Source organism: Nomascus leucogenys, chromosome 17 (assembly GCF_006542625.1).
Source record: "Nomascus leucogenys isolate Asia chromosome 17, Asia_NLE_v1, whole genome shotgun sequence".
NCBI classification, from domain to species: domain Eukaryota; kingdom Metazoa; phylum Chordata; class Mammalia; order Primates; family Hylobatidae; genus Nomascus; species Nomascus leucogenys.
Window position 1 is genome coordinate 37,755,426 of NC_044397.1, and position 26,765 is coordinate 37,782,190.

General features: G+C 51.8%; 1 protein-coding gene across 3 annotated transcripts; it reads right to left on the reverse strand.

Annotated features, from left to right (window-relative positions):
• Window positions 1–14,882: 14,882 nt before the first annotated feature.
• On the reverse strand, window positions 14,883–25,129 carry RHBDD2 (rhomboid domain containing 2). Of its 3 annotated transcripts, XM_030797537.1 has the most exons (6): window positions 24,857–25,124; window positions 23,809–23,878; window positions 22,640–22,761; window positions 21,894–22,301; window positions 20,294–20,444; window positions 14,883–15,810 (listed from the first exon to the last, which is right to left on the reverse strand). In XM_030797537.1, exons 4-6 carry the CDS (start codon window positions 22,054–22,056, stop codon window positions 15,453–15,455), a joined length of 672 nt encoding a protein of 223 aa, XP_030653397.1. In that variant the 5' UTR covers window positions 22,057–22,301; window positions 22,640–22,761; window positions 23,809–23,878; window positions 24,857–25,124; the 3' UTR covers window positions 14,883–15,452. The 3 variants fall into 3 exon arrangements, with proteins under 3 accessions (XP_030653397.1, XP_030653396.1, XP_030653395.1); XM_030797536.1 differs by lacking the exon at window positions 23,809–23,878; XM_030797535.1 differs by lacking the exons at window positions 22,640–22,761; window positions 23,809–23,878 and having other exon boundaries at window positions 24,857–25,129.
• Window positions 25,130–26,765: the final 1,636 nt, after the last annotated feature.

Sequence of the window (26,765 nt, forward strand, 5' to 3'; positions counted from 1 at the left end):
ATTACAGGTGTAAGCCACCGTGCCTGGCTTAAATCCTAGTTTTGAAATCTTCTCACCAACACGCCAGGTTGATCTCTTTCCACACTTCCTCCCCCACAGACTCTCAGGGTCCCATCTCACAACATATGCCTGAACTCCCCACTCCTTCCCACAATTTTTTTTTTTTTTTGAGACAGAGTTTTGCTCTGTTGCTCAGGATGGAGTGCAGTGGCGCAATCTCAGATCATGGTAACCTCTGCCTCCCAGGATCAAGCAATTCTCCTGCCTCAGTCTTCTGAGTAGCTGGAATTACAGGCGCATGCCACTGTGCCCGGCTAATTTTTGTATTTTTCGTAGAGACGGAGTTTTGCCATGTTGGCCAGGTTCGTCTTGAAATCCTTGACCTCAGGTGATCTGCCCACCTCAGCTTCCCAAAGTGCTGGGATTACAGGTGTGAGCCACCGTGCCCAGCCCCTTCCCACAATTTGGAATCTCCTCTTCAGCAACTAATAACTTCCAGACTGTTTTTGCACATGCCCTGTGACTAGGAGCTGCAGACCGATTCAGGCAGTGCATCAGCTTATGAAATCTCCAACTGGTTTAGGTTTCCCTTTGAGTGAGCTGAAATATATCCTCATGTAAATCCACATTTTATAACACAAGTGTCTAATCCCCTGTAACAGAGATTACAGGATTATTTTATTTTTGAGATGGAGTCTCACTCTGTTGCCCAGGCTAGAATGTAATGGTGAGATCTCAGCTTACTGCGACCTCTGCCTCCCAGGTTCAAGAGATTCTCCTGCCTCAGCCTCCCGAGTAGCTACGTTATAGGTGTGTGCCATCACAGCTGGCTAATTTTTATATTTTTAGAAGAGATGGGGTTTCTGCATGTTGGCCAGGCCGGTCCCGAACTCCTGACCTCAGGTGATCTGCCCGCTTTGGCCTTCCAAAGTGCTGGGATTACAGGAGTGAGCCACAGCGCCTGGCCACAGGATTTTTAAAGTAAGAGAGAAAGGAGGGATATCTATGGATTTTTAAAGTATGAGAGGAAGGAGGAATATCTATGTTATTCATTTCCCCTGAATCTACCACCCTCCTCTGCAGGTAGACAAAGCAGGTAGGCCAGGTGCAATGGCTCTGCCTGTAATCCCAGCACTTTGGGAGGATGAGGAGGGAGGATCGCTTAGGGCCAGGAGTTCGAGACCAGCTTGGGCAACAAGGCAGATCCCATCTCTACAGATAATTAAAAAAAAAAAAAAATTTAAAAGGCCAGGCACAGTGGCTCATGCCTGCAATCCCAACACTTTGGGAGGCAGAGGTGGGAGGATCACTTGAGGTCAGTTCAAGACCAGCCTGGGCAACACAGTGAGACCCTGTGTGTACGAATTTTTTTTTTTTAATTAGCTGAGCTTGGTGGCACATGCCTGTAGTCCCAGCTATTCAGGAGGCTGAGGTGGGAGGATCGCTTGAGCCCAGGAGGTTGAAGCTGCAGTGGGCTATGATAACACCACTGCACTCCAGCCTGGGTGACAGAGCAAGACCCTATTTCTTAAAAAAATAAAAAAGATGAATTTCTGGAGTCTGGATATAGGAGGAATGGGTAGGTTGATGGATAGTAACTAAGACAAGGGGAGAGAGACGGGCATTCCAGCTTAACACTGCATGTGGACGATCTCCAAAAAAGCCTACTGGGAGAATCAGTGAGCCCAGCTGGCCAGAGGATTCGCTCTCTATCAATAGATAAGGCAGTGAGCCAGATGTGGTGGTTCATGCCTGTAATCCCAGAACTTTGGGAGGCCAAGGTGGGCAGATCACCTGAGGTCAGGAGTTCGAGACCAGCCTGGCCAATATGGTGAAACCTCGTCTCTACTAAAAATACAAAAGATTAGCCAGGCGTGGTGGTGGGTGCCTATAATCCCAACTACTCAGGAGGCTGAGGCAGGAGAATCGCTTGAACAATGAGGCGGAGGTTATAATGAGCCAAGATCACACCACTGCGCTCCAGCCTGGGCAACAGAGCAAGACTCTGTCTCAAAAAATAAAAAATTAATAGTTAATTTTAAAATGCTATCTACAGTGAATGCTTTTTGCAAGAGTTGCAGGGTTGCAGTCCCCTGTCCAGCCCACTGCCATTGGACTCTGTTGCCACAGGGAAGCCCCCAGTAAAACCCCATGTCTCATCTGCTGGCTCTGGGGCTGTTCTTCAGCCTCTTGAACCTGGTGTCATCCCCACTGGAGCTAATATAGGTTCAGCACAGCATAATATGGGTTCAGAGAGACTTTTTTTTTTTTTTTTCTGAGACAGAGTCTCGATCTTCCGTGCAGGCTGCAGTGCAGTGGCAGGATCTCAGCTCACTGCAACCTCTGCCCCCACAGTTCAAGCGATTCTCCTGCCTCAGCCTCCCAAGTAGCTGGGATTACAGGTGCCCACCACCACGCCTGGCTAATTTTTTGGTTTTTAATTTTTTTTTTTTTTTTTATTAGAGACAGGGTTTCACCATGTTTGCCAGGCTGGTCTCAAACTCCTGACCTCATGTGATCCACCTGCCTCAGCCTCCCGAGATGCCATCCCGAGAAAAGTGCCCAGCCAGGAGAGACTTTTTGTCCCAGAGGTAGCTCTCAAGCTCTCGGGGCCTAAGAGAATCACTTTGCTTCTGCTGTTGGGGGTGTGCAGCTAGTGTCCCACAAAAGAAGAAACCTGATCTGACCAGGGCCCTTATGTAGATCCTTGGGGACAATGACTGGATTATTTTAATTGTTTTGGCAATGTTGGTTCTGTCAAATGTGGCAAGAGAAAAAGATGATGCCATAGCTCAGAAAAGAAAAAAAAACAAACCATCCTGGCCTCATTCCCCAGAACATGTTTTTTCAGAGGGATTAGTGTTTTGCATGAGAAGGAAGGAGCCCCAGAAACTACCCATCTTTGCCTTGGGCTTCCAGAGGGCATGTGGCTGTCTGAACCCTCGGTTTGAAGATGTCTCCTTTTTTTTGTTGATTGTCTTCTTCCTTCCCCCTTTTTATTTAAAATTTTTTTATTTTTATTTATATTTTTAATTTAAATTTTTTTTTATTTTTATTTATATTTTTAATTTTATTTTATTCGAGACAGAGTCTCGCTGTGTCACCCAGGCCAGAGTGCAGTGGTGCAGTGCCAGCTCACTGCAACCTCCGCCTCCTGGGTTCAAGCCATTCTCCTGCCTCAGCCTCTGTAGTACCTGGGGTTACAGGCCGCATGCCACCACGCCCGGCTAAGTTTTGTATTTTTAGTAGAGACAGGGTTTCACCATGTCGGCCAGGCTGGTCTCGAACTCCTGACCTCAGGTAATCCTCTCACCTTAGCCTCCCAAAGTGTTAGGATTACAGCTATGAGCCACTGCGCCCAGCCTATTTTTTATTTTTTTAGAGACAGGGTCTCTGTCATCCAGGCTGGAGTGCAGTGGCACGATCATCGATAGCTCACTGCAGCCTCGACCTCCTGAGCTCAAGTGATCCTCCTGCCTCAGCCTCCCAAAGTGCTGGGATTACAGGTGTGAGCCACCCAACATTTTTTTACAAGCATTTCCACCCTGCAGGGGGTCCTGGAAGCATGGAACTGGAGAAATAATTACAGGTGGTTCCCCAGGGACTCAGTGCCAGTCCCTGCAGCTGGGCGAATATTCCAAGACCCTCCACTGGAATCATGTAGGAAGGACAGGCCTCAATGGGCCAGCTGTGTGCTCCTCCAGCTCTGTGGCCTTGTCCCCTCTGTTGCACTTCCTTCAGCTGATAATAGCCACCTGGCTGCCTCTCTGTGCTCTACAAGGCCCTGGAAAATCCCCAAAGTCGCCAGCCCTTGGCCCAGGGGCTCAGGGCTAGAAATCAGAAATGGCTGCAGGGTGGGATGAGGGTGGGAGCAGGTGGGGTGCAAGGTGGACGAGGAAGGGGCGCCAATGTCCATACCCCCACAGACTTAAAGCAGAGGCAGTCAGCATGGAGGAACCTTTCAGATCATCACACCAGCATCCTCATTTTACAGATGTGAACACTCAGTCCAGAGAGGTTGAAGCACTTGCTCAAAGTCAACAGGAAAACAACAGCAAGGCTGGGACTGGGGCCTTTGGTTCAGATCCCTATTCAGGGCCTGTCCCTGTGACACCATCCAGGCCTCGGCACAGCTGTGCAGGCAGGACCTGCACCAGCTCCAGCCCCTTGCCCACTTCCCGGCTGGGACAGGAAGGAGGGCATGGCCATGCCTGGTCCATGCCCGGTCCTATCACCAAGGTTGGTGCCATCTCGCCCCCAGCTGCAATTCGGGGCTTGGCTCTAGCTGACCTGTAGGTATACAGCTAGCCTGCTCTCTGCCCTCCTTCCCTGGAGCCATTTGGAGGGACAAGGAGGGTGGGGCAGCAGGACTGCCACCTCCTAGGGCTCCACTTTGGCCCCCATACCCCCATCCTGCCCTGTCCCCATGCTGAGGAGGCACCCACCTGGACAGCTGGGGCTGTGGGTGCCCCAGGCAGGGCTGACCAGCCAGGGCAGGTCCTGTGCTGAGGGCGGTCTTGGCTTCCCCCGGCTTGAGCCTCTTTATGGGCCAGAGGGATTAGGGGTATAGGTCATAATATCTGCACCTGACCAAGGCCCTTCCCTCCTCACGAAAACAAAGAGAAGCCTTAGGGCTGGGCAGGGCCCCGGGAGTGAGACTCATTAGGTACCAATGACCTCTCCAGCTCCCTTTAGTCCTCTCTTCAAGGCTGGGGCCCCTGCATGAGGAGCAGGGACCTCTGGAGCCAGCCAGACCTGACAATTGCCACTTACCCTGAAGCCTCAAACAAGCGAGGCTCCTCGGAGCCTCGGTTTTTTCATCTCTAAAATACAAATAATAAGAATAGGCCTGGTGTGGTGGCTCAGACCTGTAACCTCAGCACTTTGGGAGGTCGAGGCAGCAGGATCGCTTGAGCCCAGGAGTTCGAGACCAGCCTGGGCAACATAGTGAGGCCCTATCTCTTCAAAAAATAAAAAATTAGCTGGGCACGGTGGTGCACACCTGTGGTCCCAGCTACTTGGGAGATAGAGGTGGGAGGATTGCTTGAGCTTGGGAGTCAGAGGCTGCAGTGAGCTATGACGACACCTCTGCACTTTGGCCTGGGCTACAGAGTGAGACCCTGTCTCAAAAAAGAATCTATCTATCCATCTATCTAGCTAGCTAGCTAGCTATCACTATATATAATTATATGTAACTATAAATTTATAACTATATCATATATATACATAGTCATTTTAACTGCTGGGTCTAGGAATAATTTATTATGCAGCAATAGATAACTAATACAGGAACTTGAACCATCAAGATCTTATTCTCCTCACTGTCCTTTCTAGGATAAGGGAGGTTTATTTATAGCAGCACTGGGGGTGAGCTCACCAGCCATTCAGCCCACCACTCTTTACTGCTTACAGGCCATTTTAATTAATTTATTTATTTATTCATCCATTCATTTTTGAGACAGAGTCTCACTCTGTCACCCAGCCTGGAGTACAGTGGCAAGATCTTGGCTCACTGCAACCCCCGCCTCCCAGGTTCAAGCAATTCTCCTGTCTCAGCCTCCCCAGCAGCTGAGACTATAGGCACACACCACCACACCCGGCTAATTTTTGTCTTTTTAGTAGAGACAAGGTTTCACCATATTGGTCAGGCTGGTCTTGAAATCCTGACCTCAGGCCTCGGCCTCCGAAAGTGCTGGGATTATAGGTGTGAGCCACCACGCTCGGCCTACTATTTTTGTTATTATTATATTTTTTTTGAGCAGAGTCTCACTCTGTCACCCAGGCTGGAGTTCAGTGGTGCAATCTTGGCTCACCTCAACCTCTGCCTCCCAGGTTTAAGCGAATCTTGTGGCTCAGCCTCCTGAGTAGCTGGGATTACAGGCGTGTGCCACGATGCCCGGCTAATGTTTGTATTTTTAGTAGAGATGAGGTTTTGCCATGTTGGCCAGGCTGGTCTCGAACTCCTGACCTCAAGTGATCCGCTCCCCTTGGCCTCCCAAAGTGCTTGGATTATAGGCATGAGCCACTGCTCCTGGCCTATTATTTTTTTTGAGACAGGGTCTTGCTGTTTTGCCCAGGCTGGAGTGCAGGGGCACCATCTGGGTTCACTTCAGTCTCTACCTCCTGGGCTCAGGGATCCTCCCATCTCACCCCCCTAAGTAGCTGGGACCACAGGCACACTAATTGGGCATTTTCACATAAGCAAGCTTTTCACTGTTACAACCAACTACAGATGGGGAAACTGAGGCTCAGAGAGGCAGAGTGACTTGCTCAAGACTATGCAGTTTGTCCCTGGTGGGGCCTGAGTCACAATATTGCAACCAGGTTGTGGGTGGACTCCACACAGTGGGCCTTCAACACAACTGGATATCTGGGGAGCAAAGGTTGGAACTGCTGACAGAGGCCCTGCTGACAGAGCCACTCTGGCCTCCAAGACAGCTGCCAGCGGAAGCCCCTGTGTAGACCTCTCCTGGGGGGGTCGGGGGAGGCGGCTCTAGGCTGCGACCTTCTGAGGATGACCTTCACTGCCAGGCAGGTTCAGGATGAAAGGTGGCCCTGGCATTTGCAGTGATTTTGACCAGCCTGGGTCAGATAGCACCCATGTGTCCTACATTCTAGATTTAGTGAACAAAAACACAGGACTCAGCTTTCTCTCCTTCCCTGGGACTCATGTCAAGGCCTAGGAGACCTTGAGGGCAGAAATCCAGAAACCCATCCTTTGAAAATGTGTGAAATGCAGGGGTGAGGGGAGGGACCCATGCAGGCAGCCTCCTTAGCTGGTGCTGGAGGAAACTGACCATTCCCTGCTTCCTGGCTTCAAACTCATGTTCATTCACAGAGCATGGGGCTGTGGGCTGCAAAGAAAGAGCCCCAAAGAACTTGGAGGACAGCAAGGAAGGCAGACAGACACCCAACAGCTTACTGAGAGGACAGGTGCTCTGTGGGGTATTGGAGATGCCCTGGGTTAGCGGGGACAGAGTGGAGCAGACACTAACCTGTCATTTCATCCAAGCCACAGCCGGTTGGGGGAGGTCTCCATGCTTGTCCCTGCCATGGGACATAAAGGGCCTGGTCTCAGCACTGCCCTGTGCAATGTCTGATCTATTGTTCCCAAATCCTCCATACACCCCGATGGTCCTCCTGGCACTGGCTTCCGTTCCCAGTGCACAGCGTGGCTTCTCACCAACCTCACTCTTACTCATTCTGCAGCCAGAAAGCCTGCAAGGCCCCCCAAGTCATCCCAAGCGTTGGCCCTGCGAATAGCACCTCCATCTCGCATTTTTTTTTTTTTTTGAGCCAGGATCTCATCTTGTTGCCCAGGCTGGAGTGCAGTGGTGCGATCGTAGCTCATTGCAGCCTCAACCTCCTGGGCTCAAGTGATCCTCCTGGCTCAGCCTTCGTAGTAGCTGGGACTACAGGTATGTCACCACACCAGGCTAATTAAAAAAATTTTGGGGGCTGGGCAAGGTGGCTTACGCTTGTAATCTCATCACTTTGGGAGGCCGAGGTGGGCGGATCACGAGGTCAGGAGTTCAAGACCAGCCTGGCCAACATGGTGAAACCCCGTCTCTACTAAAAAATACAAAAATTACCTGAGCGTGGTGGCACATGCCTGTACTCCGAGCTACTCAGGAGGCTGAGGAAGGAGAATCGCTTGAACCTGGGAGGCAGAGGTTGCAGTGAACTGAGATCGTGCCACTGCACTCCAGCCTGGGCGACAGAGTAAGACTCTGTCTCAAAAAAAAAAAAAAAAGGAAAAAGAAAAAAAAAATTTTTGGCCAGGCACAGTGGCTCACACCTATAATCCCAGGACTTTGGGAGGCCAAGGTGGGTGGATTACCTGAGGTCAGGAGTTTGAGATCAGCTTGGCCAACACTGTGAAACCCCATCTCTACTAAAAAAAAAAAAAAAAAAAAAAAAATTAGCCGGGCGTGGTGGTGTGCACCTGTAATTCCAGCTAGTTAGGAGGCTGAGGCAGGAGAATCACTTGAACCCAAAGGTGGAGGTTGAGTAAGTTGATATCATGTCACTGCACTCCAGCCTGGGCGACAGCACAAGACTACTCAAAAAAAAAAAAACAAAAAACAAACAAAAAAAAACTTTTTTTTTTTGGCTGGGCGTGGTGGCTCATGCTTGTAACGCCAGCACTTTGGGAGGCCTAGGCGGGAGGATTGCTTGAGCCCAGGAGTTCAAGACCAGCCTGGGCAATATAGAAACACCCAACCTCTACAAAAATTAGCCGGGTGCCGGGCGCGGTGGCTCACGCTTGTAATCCCAGCACTTTGGGAGGCCGAGGTGGGCAGATCACGAGGTCAGGTGATCGAGACCACGGTGAAACCCCGTCTCTACTAAAAATACAAAAAATTAGCCAGGCGTGGTGGTGGGCACCTGTAGTCCCAGCTACTCAGAGAGGCTGAGGCAGGAGGATGGCGTGAACCCGGGAGGCGGAGCTTGCAGTGAGCCGAGATTGCGCCACTGCACTCCAGCCTGGGCAACAGAGCGAGACTCCGTCTCAAAAAAAAAAAAAAAAAAAAAAAAAAATTAGCCGGGTGTGGTGGTGTGCACCTGAAGTTTCAGCAACTTGTGGGGCTCAGGTGAGGTGAGAGGATCACTTGAGCCTCAGAATTCTGGGCTACAGGGAGCCATATTTGTGCCACTGTCACTCCAGCCTGGGTGACAAAGTGAGACCCCCCATCTCACATAATTTTTTTTTTTGTAGAGTCGGGGGTCTCACAATATCATGCAGGCTGTTCTCAAACTCCTGGTCTCAAGAGATTTTCCCACCTCTACCTCACAAAGCGCTGGGATTACAGGCATCGGCCACTGTGCCCAACTTGTAACAAATTGTTAAACAAACAACTATAATTTCATGACAAGGCTGGGCGTGGTGGCTCACATCTGTAATCCCAGCACTTTGGGAAGCTGAGGTGGGCAGATCACAAGGTCAAGAGTTCAAGACCAGCCTGGTCAATACGGTGAACCTCTGACTCTACTAAAAATACAAAAATTAGCCGGGTGTGGTGGCGCACACCTGTAGTCCCAGCTACTTTGGAGGCTGAGGCAGGAGAATCGCTTGAACCCAGGAGGTGGAGGTTGCAGTGAGACGAGATCATGCCACTGCACTCCAGCCTGGGTGACAGAGCGAGACTCCGTCTCAAAAAAACAAAAAACAAAAACAAAAATTAGCTGGCCGTGGTGGCAGGCCCCTGTAGTCCCAGCTACTCAGGATGCTGAGGCAGGAGAGTCGCTTGAACCCAGGAGGCGGAGGTTGCAGTGAGCCAAGATCGCACCACTGCACTCCAGCCTAGGCAACAGAGCGAGACTCTGTCTCAAAATAATAATAATAATAATAATAATAATAATAATAATTTCATGAGAAACCGGAAGGCCGAGTTCACATTCCTAGTCCTCAGAGTACCACGCTTGGGGATGTGGTGTCACTTGTCCCCACTCCCCTGCCCCATGGGCCACTCGCTGCCCTTCTCTTCCCACCGCTGCTCAGTCTGCACCATTTGGGCCCTCCTGTACCCTCCCCCCTTAGATGTCCCAGCCCACACACCCACACTCGGGGCTAACCCTCTGCCAACAGCGGCCCCTGGGCCTGGGATGGGCACGCTGCTGGGGGATTTGTCCTTAGGAGGATGGACTCGGGTTGAGGTCCACAACACTCCTGGAGCCAGGCAGGGGGCCCTAAGAGCAGAGAATTCCAGGATCCAGGGCATGCTCCAGAAGCCAGGAGCATGGGTTTCAGGCTAGCATGTCCCCTTGGCCCTGAGAAGCACAGGAACCAGGCAGGGGCCCCTTTGCTCAGGCCCAAGGACTGTAGTGTGCAAAGGCATGCATGCATATGCACAGCCCCCCAACACACACACATGCACACACGTACACACACTCACACTTCCCATGCCAAGGTTTGTCTGCAGAGGGAGCTTCACCCACCCATCTTCCTAGCTCATCTTTCCAGCTCTCCCTGTCCTGTCCTGGACCTCTGGGCCTTTCCCCAGGACCTTCTCCCCTACCTTTTGTTTTTGAGAGAGTCTCGCTTGTCACCCAGGCTGGAGTACAGTATCACGATCTGGGCTCACTGCAACCTCTGCCTCCCGCCGGGTTCAAGCGATTCTCCCACCTCAGCCTCCCGAGTAGCTGGGACTGTAGGCGCCTGCCACTACACCTGGCTAATTTTTTTTTTGTATTGTTTGGTAGAGATGGGGTTTCACCATCCTGGCCAGGTGCAGGTCTCCAACTCCTGATCTCAAGTGACCCGCCGAACTCGGCCTCCCAAAGTGCTGGGATAACAGGGGTAAGCCACCACACCTGGCCTAAATCAGCCGGGCATGGTGGCGCATGCCTGTAATCCCAGCTACTCGGGTGGCTGAGGCACGAGGATCGCTTGAACCTGGGAGGTGGAGGTTGCAGTGAGAAAGCAAACCTCGTTCTCTTTGCCGGCTTCCTCAGGAGGGCAGAGAGGGGAAGAGTGTGGGGCACTCAGGTCGTGGGACATCTGGGCTCCCTCCTTTCAGTGGGGAGTCTGGCTCTGTCCTCCCCCACCTCTACCGGTAGGTAACCTTTCTGTGCACCTGGAGCCCTGTGAGTGAACAAAATATGGACCACACCTGGGAGCAACAAAGGACTCACAGGAGCCTCAAGGGTTTTAAATTCCCTTTCCTGCCAACCGCAGGAATGCGCCCTGGCCAGGCGTAGAGAGGAGTGGGCCTGTCACATGGCACTGAGAAAGCGCAGCTCACCTTTCTGCCGAGATGCCAGCCACGTCAAAGAGCCAGTTCCCTGGGGTGAGGCCTGGGGCTCAGGCACTGGGCTCAGACTCCCTGGCCCCAGTTCTGTGCACAGTAAAATGATCAGAGAAACCTTATCGTGGTCACTACCACCCACAGCATCAATTTGAAACTCTCGGGCTGGCCTTCCAAGTCCTTCCCACCCTGGCCTGGGTGGCCTCTCCACGCACCCTCTGAGCCCTGTGTAACCTCCCACACTCCACTTTCTTGTCCTAACAGGCAGGACACAGCTGTTTTTGGCGCACACCGCCCTCTTCCCCTGGAACGTCTTTTTCTTTTATTTTTCTTTCTTTTTTTTCCGAGACAGTATTTCTCTGTCACCCAGGCTGGACTGCAGTTGCACAATCTCAGCTCACTGCAACCTCTCGTGTTCAAGCAATTATCCTGCCTCAGCCTCCTGAGTAGCTGGGATTACAGATGTGCACCACCACACCCAGCTAATTTTTGTATTTTGAGCAGAGACAGGGTTTCGCCATGTTGGCCAGGCTGGTCTTGAACTCCTGACCTCCTGATCCACCAGCCCTGGCCTCGCAAAGTGCTGGGGTTACAGTCGTGAGCTACCACGCCCAGCCTGGAACATCTTTTTCTACGTTCCATAGGTCTGGCCAGCCCTTGAGGCCAGCAGAGACCTTGGGTTTCTGTCTCCCTTAGAGACTGTGCTGGGACCAGGTCTTAGTCATCTCTGCGTCCCCAGCCCCTGGGATAAGGCCAGAATGTAGTACATGCTCAGTAATTATTTGATGAGAGAATCAATGAGTGAGCGAATGAATGAATGTGTGAAAGGGTGAGGGAGGGGGTGACCAGGACTCAGGCTCCCGGGATCTGTGGCCTTCGGCCGTGAGTTCCCCATTAGGCCAGGCAGACAGGTCATCAGGGCACAGAGCACCAAGCAATGAGCGTGGGTGGGGCCTCCCAAGCCCATGCTGTCCTTGTGCAGATGTCCAGGGCAACAAACATTTATTGAGCACCTGCTGTTTGCATCACCCATGCCATGCTCCTGCAGCCACTATGTCATGTTGGGTGGGCGTGCTTGGCCCATTCCCTCCTGGCTCTCTGTTCTCCCTGTCCACCTGGAAGCTCTTCACCTGCTTCTCTTCTTGGATTCCTTCGGGTCTCAGCAGAAATGTCACCTTCTCAGGGAGGCCATCCTTGACCACTGGATTTACAGTTGCTGCTCTTTTTTTGTGTGTGATGGAGTCTCACTCTGTTGCCCAGGCTGGAGTGCAGTGGTGCGATCTCAGCTCACTGCAACCTCCACCTCCCGGATTTGAGTTATTCTCTCGCCTCAGCCTCACGGGTAGCTGGGACTAGAGGCGCCCGCCGCCACCACGCCTGGCTTTTTTTTTTTTTTTTTTTTTTAGAGATGGTTTTTCACCATGTTGGCCAGACTGGTCTTGAACTTCTCACCTCAAGTGATCTGCCCGCCTCAGCCTCCCAAAGTGCTGGGATTACAGGCGTGAGCCACTGCGCCCGGCATGTTCTTTAAATGAAAGAATGATTCAGTAAACAAATGGGTGTGTGAAGGAATGACACAGTTCAACCCACGGCTCCCACAGCCTTTATCTTGCCTTGTAACTACCTGAAAATCGACTTCCTACACGGTACTCAGTTACTTAGAGCAGGGGTCTGCAACCCCAGGGACCACCAACTGGCACCGGTCTACCCATCTGTCACTGTCTCCCATCACCCCCAGATGGGACCCTCTAGTTGCTGGAAAACAAGCTCAGGGCTCCCACTGCTTCTGCATTATGGTGAGTTGTATAATTATTTCATTGTATATTAACAATGTAATAAAGTGCACAATAAATGGAATGCGCTTGAATCATCCTGAAACCATCCCCATCCCTGTCTGTGGAAAAATTATCTTCCACGAAACCGGTCCCTGGTGCCAAAAAAGGTTGGGGACCTCTGCCTTAGAGTATAAAGGCAAGCCTTTCTTCTGATGTCCATGCTGAGGAGCAGAGCCTACCCGAGGTTTGTAGAGTGAGCAGGGCATGACTCTGCTTCTCTGCTGCCCTCAGCCAACCGAGCAAGGAAACTGATAATGTCTGGAAGCTTCTCTGGCCGCTGTGGGTCCTGCCCTGTCTGGGGATCGGAGGGGAGGGGCTTCCAGCATGTTGGGGGTAATGCTTTCACTTATGCTTAATGAGCTGTGCTCTCCATCCTCCTAACAGCCAGAGGACATGGTTAGTACCCTCCCATCCTCCCTCCACAGCCCCCCTCTCTTTTCCATGGAAGGGTCGGTCCTCAAGATCCAGCTGATCCCCAGCTTGTCAGGCCATGCTGGGCTGGGGGCCTCCTCTGCGCCCCTGAAATGCTGCTTCGCCCCATCACAGCTTTGCAGGGCATTGGATGACACTGTTTTTTTTGAGATGGAGTCTTGCTCTGTCACCCAGGCTGGAGTGCAGTGGTGTGACCTCAGCTCGCTGCAACCTCTGCCTCCTGGGTTCAAGCAATTCTCTTGCCTCAGCCTCCCAAGTAGCTGGGACTACAGGCGTGTGCCACCATGCTCAGCTATTTTTTTTTTTTTTTTGAGATGGAGTCTCACTCTGTCATTCAGGCTGGAGTGCAGTGGCGTGATGTCGGCTCACTGCAACCTCCGCCTCCCTGGTTCAAGCAATTCCCTGCCTCAGCCTCCAGGGTAGGGGGGATTACAGGTGCCCGCCACCACGCCCGGCTAATTTTTGTAAATAGAGACAGGGTTTCACCATCCTAGCCAGGCTGGTCTTGAATTCCTGACCTCATGATCCACCAGCCTTGCCTCCCAAAGTGCTGGGATTACAGATGTGAGCCACTGTGCCCGGCCAATTTTTGTATTTTTAGTAGAGATGGGATTTCACCATGTTGGCCAGACTGGTCTTGAATTCCTGACCTCAAGCGATCCGCCCAACTGGACCTCCCAAAGTGCTGGGATGACAGGCGTGAGTCACTGAGCCTGGCCTGAATGACAATTATTTATTTTCCACTTCTCCTGCTCCAGTGAGCTCCCCAAAGCGGGCATCACCTATTCATCCATTCATTCCACTCATATTTATTGAGTGCCAGGCCCCTTGGTAGGGGCTCCCTGCGCACATGGGGCTCATCATCATCGAGTAGTCTGGCCCCAGCCTCCAGCTTGGCACAGAATCAGTGAATGGTTTCCGGACATGGGCATATTAGTGGATGATTTGACAGGCAAATGGGAGAAGGGGTTGGGATGGCCTCCAGAGCTTCCAAAATGCACATGAGGGTGAGAAAGGGTCCCACTGTGAGCTGGCTCCAGGCTGCGTTGTGCATTGTGGCCAGACCAAGGAAAAGTCCCAGGGAACAAAGAGATTTAAAAACCAGGGCCACACACAGCGGCACACCCCCTCACCCCAGCGCAGGCCCCTTCTTGATCATGTCTGAGGCCCCCCAGGCGTAGGCCCATCACGGCCCCACCCTCACCAGGCTAGATGGGCTTGGGGTTCTGTCTTATACACGTCCAAAGACCTAGAACCTATCAGAAAGCCAGTCTAGAATGGGCCATACAGCTCCTGGGATAAATAAAGGCCACGTGTTATTAGGTCCACAAAACACCAGGCAGCTGGCATGCCTTCTCAACACAGCCTGCCGTGAGGGGCCCCAGCTGTCCTCAAGGGCTGGCCAGGCGAGTGACAGCTCAGCCACACTCCTCATCAGTGCCCTGCACTGTCTCACAGAGGCCCCCCGGCCCTCACTCCCGGCTCCTGGTCAACATGGCCAACAGGAGACACTGGTGGTAAAAGCCAGGGTCTTCTCCCCTCCCTCTTGCTTCAGGGACATCGCCAGCAGTGCCCATGTCCTTCTTGGCACAGCCCTGCCAGCAGCCCTCCTAATTGTAGTCCCAGCTTCTGGGCTCTGGCAACACCCCCTCTCCTTCAGGGCAGCAGTGGCTCCTGCTGGTACCCATCTCATAGTTGCCTGCTCCCCACGAGACCCCCACTCCTGACCACTGGGCCCTGGTCACCTGCCCAACCTGACCCTGGCGCATCTCTCCTCTCTGCCGCCACATCACACATTGCCACTGCCCAGATCTCAGTGCGCTCTCTCTTCCCCAGCCAGACCACAAAAGAAGCACACGCCAGCACAGCAGGTCAGAGGCTGTTTCTTTATATAAAGGCAGACAACATGGACCCCTCAGCATGCTGCTGCAGTTCACGGGGGCCTGTCCCACCGCTTCTGGGGAGAGGAATTGGGGTGGGGGCGCCCGCAGCAGGGGAGAGACACTACACAGGCCTGGGACCGCCAAGCACACCAGCTGCGAGCTCCTGAAGGGCAGACACATGGACACTGTAACCACGAGCACGGCACAGCCACAGGGAGGAACAGTGGGGCTGGGGACAGACATCAGCAGCCACTGCCAACTGCTGCCCTCTTCTGCCACGAGTTCCTTGGCGAGGAGCCTTGTCTGTGTTACTAAAGAGCCACGTGACTTTATGTGATGGCAGAACGTCTTGCTTTCTGCATCTGTAAGCTGGGCCAGTACACTGTACTCTACAGGGCTGCCGTGAGTACAGATGAGACTGAAACAGGGACATTGATCAAAGTACCCCAACACAGAGCCTGGCACATAGAGGTGTTCAATAAATAACTTTTGTCAGGAGAATCTTAGGGAGGACCTTCAGAAGGCCAAGTGAGATGACTTCCCTAGCAATTCCCTCAGGGCATGGGGACCCTGGAGGATTCCTTGGAGCCTGCAGCCCCTGGTGTGCCCAAGGCCCCAGAATACACCGTGCCAGGGCTGTTCACAGGCGTGGGGGGCTGGATGCCCAGGGAGGTGCCCACAGAAGCTGGGTAGACACTGGAGGAGGTGGGGTTTGGACCAAAGTGGTTCTGCACATAGCACAGGCCGGAGGCAGGCTGGTATGGAGGCAAGGTGGGCATGTGCCCGGGGGTGCAGGAGGGCCAGGAGGGCAGCTTCTGACCACTGGCGTGCTGCGTCTGGGACACAGGGTGGCTTGGGGACAGGTGAGGGTGGCAGCTCTGTGTGGGGTAGGAGCCAGGCACTGGGTTCAGCCTGGAATGGAACAAGAGAGAAAATGGTCCTTCAGTGAGTCATGGTGAGGTCATGGCATCTTGTTGTGCTTGAGGTTGCCCCTCCTTTCTAGTACAACATGCCTTGGATGTTTTCTGTGACTTGCTCTAAGTACCAAGTGGGAGAAAGGTTAACCTCAACCAATCAGACCACAGATGCCCAGAGAGGGTGGGGCCAGTTGCAGTCCTACAGCAAGGGAGTTGTATGAAAGGACACTGGACCTGCCACTGAGACCACTGGAGGGGTGACCTGCTCACAGCAGCTTCCAAACCAGATGGAGCGTCGGGACCAGGTCACAGCTGCCAGTGCCTGTGTGGCTGGCTCGATAATTCTGCCCAAAGAGAAGGGATTCAGGCTGGGCATGGTGGCTCACACCTGCAATCCCAGCACTTTGGGAGGCCGAGGTGGGTGGATCACCTGAGGTCAGGAGTTCGAAACCAGCCTGGCCAACATGGTGAAACCGGGTCTCTACTAAAAATTAAAAAAAAAATTAGCCAGGTGTGGTGGCAGGTGCCTGTAGTCCCAGCTACTCAGAAGGCTGAGGCAGGAGAATCGCTTCAACCTGGGAGGCAGAGGTTGCAGTGAGCCAAGACTGTGCCACTGCACTCTAGCCTGGGCGACAGAGCGAGACTCCATCTCAAAAAATTTTTTTTTTAATTAGCTAGGCCTGGTGGCATGTGCCTCTAGTCCCAGATACGTGAGAGGCTGAGGTAGGAGGACTGCTTAAGCCCATAAGTTCGAGGCTGCAGTGAGTTATGACTGTGCCACTGCACTCCAGCCTAGGCAACAGAGCAAGACTCTGTCTAAAAAAAAAAAAAAAAGAATTTATCTATCAAGAAGAGCCTGGAGACAAGCTGTCCAAACGGCCATCTTGCTGCCAAAATAAACATGTGTGTTGTGACATGGCCCAGGACCCACTGTCAGGCTGCCTGAAACACAATATTCTGTTCTGAGTGTCTGCAGCAGGCCCCAGACCTGAGGAACTGGACTCCATGTCGTGGGGAACACAGAAGGAACACCATCTTCCTCTTAAACCCTAAAATCTGCCTGTCACAGTGAGACAGGATCAGACCTGGCACTGGGTGTGGCAGTGTCTGTGGGGCTGATTGCAGTTCAGCATGGAAGAACTTTTTTTTTTTTGGAGATGGAGTCTCGCTCTTTCGCCCAGGCTGGAGTGCAGTGGCACCATCTCGGATCACTGCAAGCTCTACCTCCCGGGTTCACACCATTCTCCTGGCTCAGCCTCCCGAGTAGCTGGGACTACAGGCGTCCACCACCGCACACGGCTAATTTTTTGTATTTTTAGTAGAGACGGGGTTTTACCGTGTTAGCCAAGATGGTCTCGATCTCCTGACCTCGTGATCCACCCGCCTCGGCCTCCCAAAGTGCTGGGATTACAGGTGTGAGCCACCGCGCCCGGCCCTTCAGTGTGGAAGAACTTTCTCATCAGGGCCAGTCTTGGAGAGTGAGCTCTTGTATGTGACATACAGTTGGAGACCACCATCAGCTATTACAGAGGCGATTCCTTGGTGACAGACAGGTCTCCAGATTCAATGAGAACAACTAAAACCCACAAAACACCTAGTCCTAAATGTACAGTCTCCCCCACATTGAAACCCCAGGAATTACTTGCCTGAAGCAATAATGCGGTGAGTCCGCACTTCTGTTTTCCCAGCAGCCCTCCTGGCCTTTTAGAAAAATAGTCCAAGGCCTCTGAGCTGTTGACAGCTGGGAGCACCTCTTGGAAGAAGCTCCAAGGGGCAGCTTCCTATTCAACAAAAACCCCACATCCGGGCCAGCGTGCAGGGGAAAATTTACTCCACAGCTGGTGGCGGGCCAAAAAGGGCCACTGACCAAGCACCTTGCCTTCTGATACAGTTTGGACGTTTCCTTTGCTCCAAATCATGTGTTAAGATGTGATCTCTGGCCGGGTGTAGTGGTGGGCGCCTGTCATCCCAACTACTCGGGAGGCTGAGGCAGGAGAATCGCTTGAACCCAGGAGGCGGAGGTTGGAGTGAGCCGAGATCACGCCACTGCACAACGGCCTGGGCCACAGAGCGAGACTCCATCTTAAAAAAAAAAAAAAGATCCCCAGATCCCCAGTGTTCCAGCGCTGGAGGTGGAGCTGAGTGGGAAGTGTCTGGGTCACGGGGGCAGATCTTACGTGAGTGGCTTGGCTTCCTCCCTGCAGTAATGAGTTCTCCCTCTGAGTTTAGGTGAGAGCTGGGTGTTTAAGAGCCTGGCACCTCCCTCCCTCTCTCAACATGTGGTGCCGCCTCCCCTTCCCCTATGACTGGAAGCTGCCTGAGGCCCCACCTGAAGCAGATGCAGGCACCATGCTTCTAGTGTAGCCTATAGAACCGTTAGCCAAATAAACCTCTTTTCTTATAAATGACCCAGGCTCGGCCGGGCACGGCGGTTCACGCCTGTAATCCCAGCACTTTGGGAGGCCGAGGCAGGCGGATCATGAGGTCAGGAGTTCAAGACCATCCTGGCTAACACAGTGAAACCCCGTCTCTACTAAAAATACAAAAATTTAGCCGAGCATGGTGGCGGGCGCCTATAGTCCCAGCTACTCGGGAGGCTGAGGCAGGAGAATGGCGTGAACCCGGGAGGTGGGGCTGGCAGTGAGCTGGGATCGCGCCACTGCACTCCAGCCTGGGTGACAGAGCGAGACTCCGTCTCAAAAAATAAATAAATAAATAAGTAAATAAATAACCCAGGCTCAGGTATTTCTTTACAGCAATACAAAATGGATGAACATGCCTTTCCCAGCAAACTCCTTTTTTTGGGGGAGGACCACTGAAGGAAAGAAAAAGTCCTACACTGTGAGGTCTCAGCATGGACAGAAACCAGCAGAGAACTCAGAGGCAAGAGGCACTGAGAACAGGGGAAAGGGAGGGAGGTGGCCTCCTAAGCAGGGGACATGCTTCCAGACAGCCCTTCTCCTGACTCTGTTACCTGAAAACACAGGAGACTCGTGGATGAGAAAGACCCTTGTCCTCTTTGGGCCTCCTCTATAAAATGAAGAAGCGAGGCCACCCAAATTCTGGCGGCTTACCAGCACTTTCCATCTGAGAGTTAATGAGCCAAATGGAAAACAGTAAACCTCAACAGAAAACCTGGGCCGGGCCACCTCCTAAGCAGCCTAGTTGGCTGTGTGGACTGTCTGCACCATTTTTTTTTTTTGGGAGACAGTGTCTTGCTCTGTCGATCAGGCTGGAGTGCTGTGGTGCCATCTCAGCGCACTGCAACCTCCACCTCCCAGGTTCCAGTGGTTCTCCTGCCTCAGTCTCCCGAGTAGCTGGGACTACAGGCACCTGCCACTACGCCCCGATAATTTATGTATTTTTAGCAGAGATGGGGTTTCACCATGTTGGCCAGGCTCATCTCAAATTCCTGACCTCATATGATCTGCCCACCTTGGCCTCCCAAAGTGTTGGGATTACAGGTGTGAGCCACCGCACCCAGCCCTGTCTGCACTTCTTATCAAGGCTACTGTGTGTCACAGCCCAGGCTGACCTGCAGCGGGTATGTGTCTAATGTCAATTAGATAGGGGCCCTCCTGCCCAGCCTGTCTACAAGTCACTCAGGATCACACATTAAGTGTCCTGAAATGCCTTCCCTTTCCTGCTGTCACTACTTCAGAAGCAGTTGTGCAGAATCCAGAATGCTCAGAAGACATCTGTGCATGATTTTCCGATCTGCCGTACCTCATTTCTTTATCACTCATGGCAATAAACCAGCCATACCCTCTACATGCCCTGGAGTTGCTTTAATAAGGTTAGGCCAGGCTCAGTGGCTCACACCTGTAATCCCAGTACTTTGAGAAATCAAGGAAGGATCGTTTGAGACCAGGAGTTTGAGACCAGCCTGGGCAACACAGTGAGACCCCCTCCCTACAAAAAATTTAAAAGTTAGCCAGGCATGGTAGTGTGTGCCTATAGTCTCAGTTACTTGGGAGGCTGAGGTGGGAGGATCACATGAGCCCACGAGTGTGAGGCTGTAGCGGGCTATGATCATACCACTGCAATACCAGCCTGGGCAACAGGGCAAGACCCTGTCTTCAAATAAAAAAAAGAACAGAAAAACAGAATAAGATTTTTAACAGTGTTTGGCCAGGGGCAGTGGCTCACGCCTGTAATCCCAGCACTTTGGGAGGCTGAGGCAGGTAAATCACAAGGTCAGGAGTTTGAGACCAGCCTGGCCAACATGGTGAAGCCCCATCCCTACTAAAAATACAAAAGAATTAGCTGGACGTAGTGGTGGGCACCTGTAATCCCAGATACCCAGGAGGCTGAGGCACAAGAATCACTTGAACCCAGGAGGCGGAGGTTGCAGTGAGCTGAGATTGCGCCACTGCACTTCAGCCTGGGTGACAGAGTGAGACTGTCTCAAAAAAAAATAAAATAAATAATTTTTTTTAAAAAAAGATTTAACAGCACTTAAGAGTTCTGTCACTTACTTCCGGCTCTGGGCTGCCCTCCTTTCGGCTGAAGACCCCGAGACGTACTTGAACACGGATATCCTCCTCATCAGGCTGAAGGGGAAGGTCTGATCGAGCTTCAGTGCCACTCGCTCTGAGAGGTCGATGGAATAGCAGTAGGTGAGGCCATCTGAGGTTGGCGTGTTAAGTGAAATTGGAGGCAGCAAAGGGAGAAGGGCCAAACACTCCCTGGGGAGAACACAGGTTCCCACTCACTCTACAGAAGCCTTCATACTTAGCACGCCGCACACTCCGGCTAGTTTGCAGCTCAGGGGGAACCCAGAGCCAAAGGCTTCTTTTTTTTTTTTTTTTTGACACGGAATCTCGCCCGGGCTGGAGTGCAGTTGCGCGATCTCGGCTCACTGCAAGCTCCGCCTCCTGGATTCACACCATTCTCCTGCCTCAGCCTCCCGAGTAGCTGGGACTACAGGTGCATGCCACCACACCCATCTAATTTTTGTATTTTTAGTAGACAGTGTTTCACCATATTGGCCAGGCTGGTCTCAAACTCCTGATCTCGTGATCTGCCCACCTTGGCCTCCCAAAGTGCTAGCATTACAGGCGTTAAGCCACTGCGCCCAGCCCAGAGCCAAAGGTTTCTATTCACCGTACCTCACTGGGAATGAATGCGCCCAACAGCAGAGGGTATTAATGCCGTCCCTTCTCCTACACCCACCTGTGCCATCACTTGCACCCTTCTAGCCACTGCAGTCAGTCAGAAGCCAGCACATGCCTCTGCTGGTGTAGCTGAGGCAGGAGGCTGTACCAATATCATCCCCAGGGACTAACACTTCTTGTCCTTTTATCCCAAATAGAGGGCACCTGCCTCAGTGCCACCATGTGAGCTTCATGTGGGCCTCTCTGGCTGTGCTTCCTCCATACCCTGTCACCATCCCCAGTGACTCGGTGGCATCCTGGTCATCTGACCTAAGTCACCCACCACTGATTAGGCAGCCACAAAGATTCAGCCTTTGAATAAAGGCTATGCTAGACTCTCCTGAAAAAAGCTTAGAAACAAACCTCAAGTTTCAAGCTAATCTTCAAGGAAGTTAACTGCCTATCAGAAAAGTCAACATTTTTAAAGGAAAACAACAAAATCTAGAGCCCCTAATCAGCATTCACAGTGTCTAGCATAAAATAAAAAATTATCAGATATGAAAAAAAAGTAAAAAAAAATTATGATCAGATGAGAGTCGGGCACGGTGGCTCACGCTTGTAATCTCAGCACTTTCGGAGGCCAAGGCTGGTAGATCACCTGAGACCAGGAGTTCGAGACCAGCCTGGGCAACATGGTGAAACCCTGTCTCTACTAAAAAGAAAATATAAAAATTAGCCGGGTGTGGTGGTGCACACCTGTAGTCCCAGCTACTTGGGGGGCTGAGGCAGGATTGCTTGAGCCTAGGAGGCAGAGGTTGCAGTGAGTTGAAATCACACCACTGCACTCCAGCCTGGGTGACAGAGACTCTGTTTCAAAAATATAAAAAATAAGCCCGATTTTATCTACTTGACACCCCAGACCCTCCAGCCTGGTTCACCCTTTGACATGCATTGTGCTATAGCTCTCTGCTAGGAAGGATACAGGCCAGCCCAATGGACAGCCCGCAGACATTACTGAGGAAAGAGGTCTGGGGAATGAGCCACGAGGCGCCGAGCAGGAGCCACGGAACCAGGACTGAGGGCACAACCATGCCAAACACCAGGGCCCGCCTCATCCGAGAACGGACGGTGGTGACTCCCAGCATGGCAAAGGCCACTGGGGTGAAACCTCTGGCATCCTCCACTTCCCCCAGCTTCGACAGTGATGACACAGCCTCGAATGACAGGAAGATGATAGCGGAGAAGATGGCGAAGATCACGGTGAAGAAGCAGTGGCGGACGGTGCCCACGGTTCTCTCGAAATTGCCAGCAAAGCGCCAGATGATGATAGCGCCGCAGAGCAGGGAGATGGGATTCTCGTAGACAAAGATGTAGGTTACCAGCCTGTAAACTGCAGAGGGAGCCGGGTTAGAGGCCTGGCAGCAGGTTGCTCCCAGGAGGGAAGCCAGGTTATAAGCCGCCTAGGAAAGGCAGAGAGCCCCCGTGACAGAGAAGTGAGAGCCAGCGAGTTGCAGCAGCAGGTAATACAAGCAGTGCGTTCAATAATGAAGGACCCAGAGCCTCAAAGGAGAGGCATGAATATCTAATCCCTACACTTCCCCAGGCCTGGAGCAACTCTTAGCAGAAACTGACTTCCATAGGGAAAAAAATAATATTTTTTGGTAGAGGGCAGTCTCTGAATTTGTAAAGTGCTTTATAATCCTTTTTTAGGTTTTCATACTGACCTACCTCACTGGGCAGTTTGAGGGTTAATTAAGTGTAACAGCTTCGGGGTGGATTGAGTGGGTGTCACTTAACACTCTGTGTGCCAGTCTCCTCTGCTGTAATCCTGACCCCTCCTTCCATAGTGGCTGTTCAGAGGAAGAAAAAAGGGACCATGAATTATTTTGCAGCTGTAAGAATTACTATCATTAACAATAAAGATTATAGAAATTATAAGTCTCCTCAGAAAGTGCTTATCCGATCTTACAGGTAGACTGATGCTTTATATGTAATAAGACATCAAAGAATCCTCCTTTTTCCTTTTTTTAAATTTTTATTTGTAGAGATGAAGTCTTGCTATGTTGCCCAGGCTAGCCTTGAACTCCTGGCCTCCAGTGATCCTCCTGCCTTGAATTCCCAAAGTGCTGACACTACACGTATGAACCATCATTCCTGGCCTACTTTGATTTTTCTAAAAGCAGTTATTGCCAGGCATGGTGGCTCACACCTTTAATCCCAGCATTTTGGGAGGCTTAGGTGGAAGGATCACTTGAGCCCAGGAGTTCAAGACCAGCCTGGGTAACACAGTGAGACCCCCAACTTTAAAAAAAATTTAAAAATTAGTCAGGTGTGATGATGTGTACTTGTAGTCCCAGCTACTTGGGAGGCTGAGGCAGGAAGCTCGCTTGAGTCCAGGAGTTGAAAGCTGCAGTGAGCTATGATTGCATCTCTGCACTCCAGCCTGGGTAAGACGAAGCCCCTATCTCTAAAAAAATTTTAGAAGTGGTTATCTCTAAGTATTTTTATGTCCCTGCAGGCCAAAACACGACTAAATTCAAGGAGAGAGACCAAAGAACTGATGGTAATATTGGACTTGGGAGTCTAAAGACTTGGAGTGGAATCTCGGCTCTATTACATCCAGGCTGGCTGAGTTTAATCATGTCACAGGTCTTCTAGGCGTCAGTTTCCTCACTGTAAAGTAACAAGAGTTAGATTGAGGACTTCAAAGGTCCCTTACGTCTCTAATGCTCACATATCCACGAAACCCACACCCAGGGAAGCAGTGAACCCCAGAAAGTGAGAGGTTAACATTAGGTTGGCATTTTGCTTCTGTCTGTGAGGTGGTGCTGTGTATACCTAGGGTGGGGGGAACAACTTTAGATTTGAGTAGGGAAGCAGGCTACGGAACTATATACCTCAGTCTGGCCATCTCCAGAGGCATCATTATCTGAAGAGTACTTCATTATTTGTTGAGTATTTCCAAAACTGAAATTCCAAGTATAAACATGAAAAGATTCTAGAAGCAACTCTACACGATTTGGAGATTATCTACCGTTAGGCTCTAGTTCCAAAACATCACAGAATAAAAAGAAAAATCTAGATTCCTATCTCAATTGTATGACGCAACAGCTCTGCGTCAATGAAACCTCAATCTTATCTAGATAACGGGCCAATAATAGGTCCTACGTCATGGGATCCTTGTGAGGGTTAAACGAAATTAATACACATCAGCGTGTGTGCTTTGCAAAACAGCAGGAGATATGCAAATTTCCTGTGTTCCTCTCGAGAAAATGAGGAAGTCACGGAGACTAGGAATGTCTTTTAGGAATGGATGTTTATACTTAATTGGTCTGCAAAATTTCTCTCCCCTAGAGAAAAACAAACACTTCTCTCCAAAGGCAGAAGACACCCTGGTACCCCATGAGCTGGGAATGGCAGTCAAGACTAAGATACAGATGAAAAAGCAGAAGAAATTCCAAATCTCAAGAGGGCAGGACATTTATAGGGCTTATAGGGGTTTGTAGATAAAGTCCAATTGTCGTGATGCAGGTGAGAGAAAAACGTTTTTCGGTGGGGCTTAGGCCTAAAGCAGACGTAGGTGTGTATGTGAAATGGGAGGGGGAGACGAAAAATCTTTACCCTTGGAGAGCGAGCATGGATTTGCTAGCGAATGGATTTGGGGCCTTGACCAGTCTGGTGGCGACAGGGAAGGGAACAAATTCGGGCAGGGAAGGGATTACAGTGATGACGAAGACCGGGTCTGCAGACAAAGGTGTGGAACATAGAGAGAAAGAGACGGTGCTGGAGGTCGGTCCTCCGGGGGGCGGGCATGGTGATGAGGACCGAGACACGGGGAGACTGGCGGTGAGGCCTGAAGGGGCGAGTCCTGGAAGCTAGAGCCCAGGGACCGGCAAAGTCGGAGGACAAGGACTCGCCCCGCGATCCCGGCCCGCCCCTGCTCACCTTGCCAGTTGCGAAGGGCCTCGGACTTCAGCGTGAGGCCCGAGGGCGCCAGGGGCGGCTGCAGCAGGAACAGGCGAGGCCCGGAAACCAGCAGCGAGAGCAGCGCAGTGAAGAAAGTGGCGGATGGCACCTCGGGACACAAGCACCAGCTGCGATACCCGGGCCCCGAGGCCGCCATGGCCGCCGTCGTTCCCGCGCTCCGCCTCGACGCCGGCTGCCGGTCCTCGGCTCCTTCCGCCCCCTCGCGCCAGTTTCCCTTGGCAACAGCGTAGGAGCCGGCCGGAGGCCACGCCTCCCAGAGGCCCCGCCCCATGCCAAGTTGCCCAATCCGGTCGCGTCGATCAGCCTGCCCCCCCCGCGCGTGGGAGGCCGGGAGGTGGGGAGGGGGGTCGAGGCCACTTCCGGGTAGGAATGTTCCAGCACCGTGTTTGATTCCATCCTACTCGGGCTGGTACTGAAACTGCTCCTATAAACTTTAGGAAATTAATCAGGGAAGAAGGGAGGGGGAAAAACGAAAATAAACGAAGCTTGCAGCACACTCAGCGTTCATCACTAGATCACCTTGCTCTCCGACCTGCTTGCTCATAGCTCTGCATATCAGCCATGATAAGTGCCCATCGTCTGTCCTAGAATCACGTAGACCCTGTCACAAGGTTACAATTCCCCTTAACTCCATAGGTAACAACTTGAACATTATGAAACGTTTCCCCTTGGAGATATTCTTTCAGGTCCTGCATACCAGCATAATTACTGACACCAATTGTTGTGAAGGAGCTCACAGAAGGAGACTCAATGGGGACTGCAGTTTCCACATCCTGAGGATTTCATCTCCCTTACCCTGACCAGTTGATGACCCCAATTTTCCAGCCCCTCATCCTTCACAATGCCATATAAAATCCCAGCCTGGAACTCCTTGGGGAAGATGGATTTCGTGGTCTCCCCCCATCTCCTCCTAGGCACCCTGCCATCGTTAAGCCCTTTTTCTGCTGATAACCCTGCTTCCTCAGTGTAACTGGTCTGTTACTGCACAGCGGGCCTAGGCACCTGTTGGTCCTGTAACAATACCTCATGATTATTATGCCTTACAGCTCACAGAACTCTTTCATATCACGATCTCCCCATCTGTATTCATCCCTATTACACCAAAGAGGAAACGGGACTAGGGACGGCCCTGGGTAATTCAGTTACATGGCAAAGACAGAATTAGAACTCAGTTCCTCCTGCTGTGGCCGGGAATTGGCCTCCAGTACAGCCAGGGGCAGCTTCATCTTCAGATTGAAGAAAAGGGGCAGGAGGCTGGGCGCGGTGGCTCATACCTGCAATCCCAGCACTTTGGGAGGCCGAGGCGGGCGGATCATGAGGTCAAGAGTTGGAAATCAGCCTGGCCAACATGGTGAAACCCTGTCTCTAATAAAACTACAAAAATTAGCCCGGCATGGTGGCGCATGCCTGTAATCCCATCTACTCAGGAGGCTGAGTCAGGAGAGTCGCTTGAACCCAGGAGGCGGAGGTTGCAGCGAGCCGAGATCCCACCACTGCGCTCCAGCCTGGGTGACAGAGCAAGACTGTATCTCGGGAAAAAAAAAAAAAAAGAAAAAAGAAAAGGGACAGGAAACGGGGGAAGGATTCAACGGAAGGGACTCAAAAGTTAGGGATCTATTTCAGCACTTTACAGTTTGAAAAGTGCTTTTGCTGGAGAACAGCTGTTTAAGGTAGACAGCTGGAATGTCATTCTCCCAATTATAGATGTTTCTAAAGGGGAGGTAACTTGCCCAAGGTCACCAGTGGGAAGTAGTAAAACTAAGATTTGTGGTTTTTTTGTTTTTTTTTTTTTGAGACGGAGTCTCACTCTGTTGCCCGGGCTGGAGTGCAGTGGTGTGATCTCAGCTCACTGCAACCTCCACCTCCC

Bases quoted from the DNA above. Each gene is read 5' to 3' on its own strand.
- RHBDD2 (XM_030797535.1), bottom strand. From the start codon at position 25,034: ATGGCGGCCTCGGGGCCCGGGTATCGCAGCTGGTGCTTGTGTCCCGAG. The intron at 20,445-21,893 runs GTATCCTTCCTA...CGCCAACCTCAG, and splicing joins GCTGTCCATTGGGCTGGCCT to ATGGCCTCACCTACTGCTAT. The intron at 15,811-20,293 runs GTAAGTGACAGA...GTTCCATTCCAG, and splicing joins AGGGCAGCCCAGAGCCGGAA to GCTGAACCCAGTGCCTGGCT.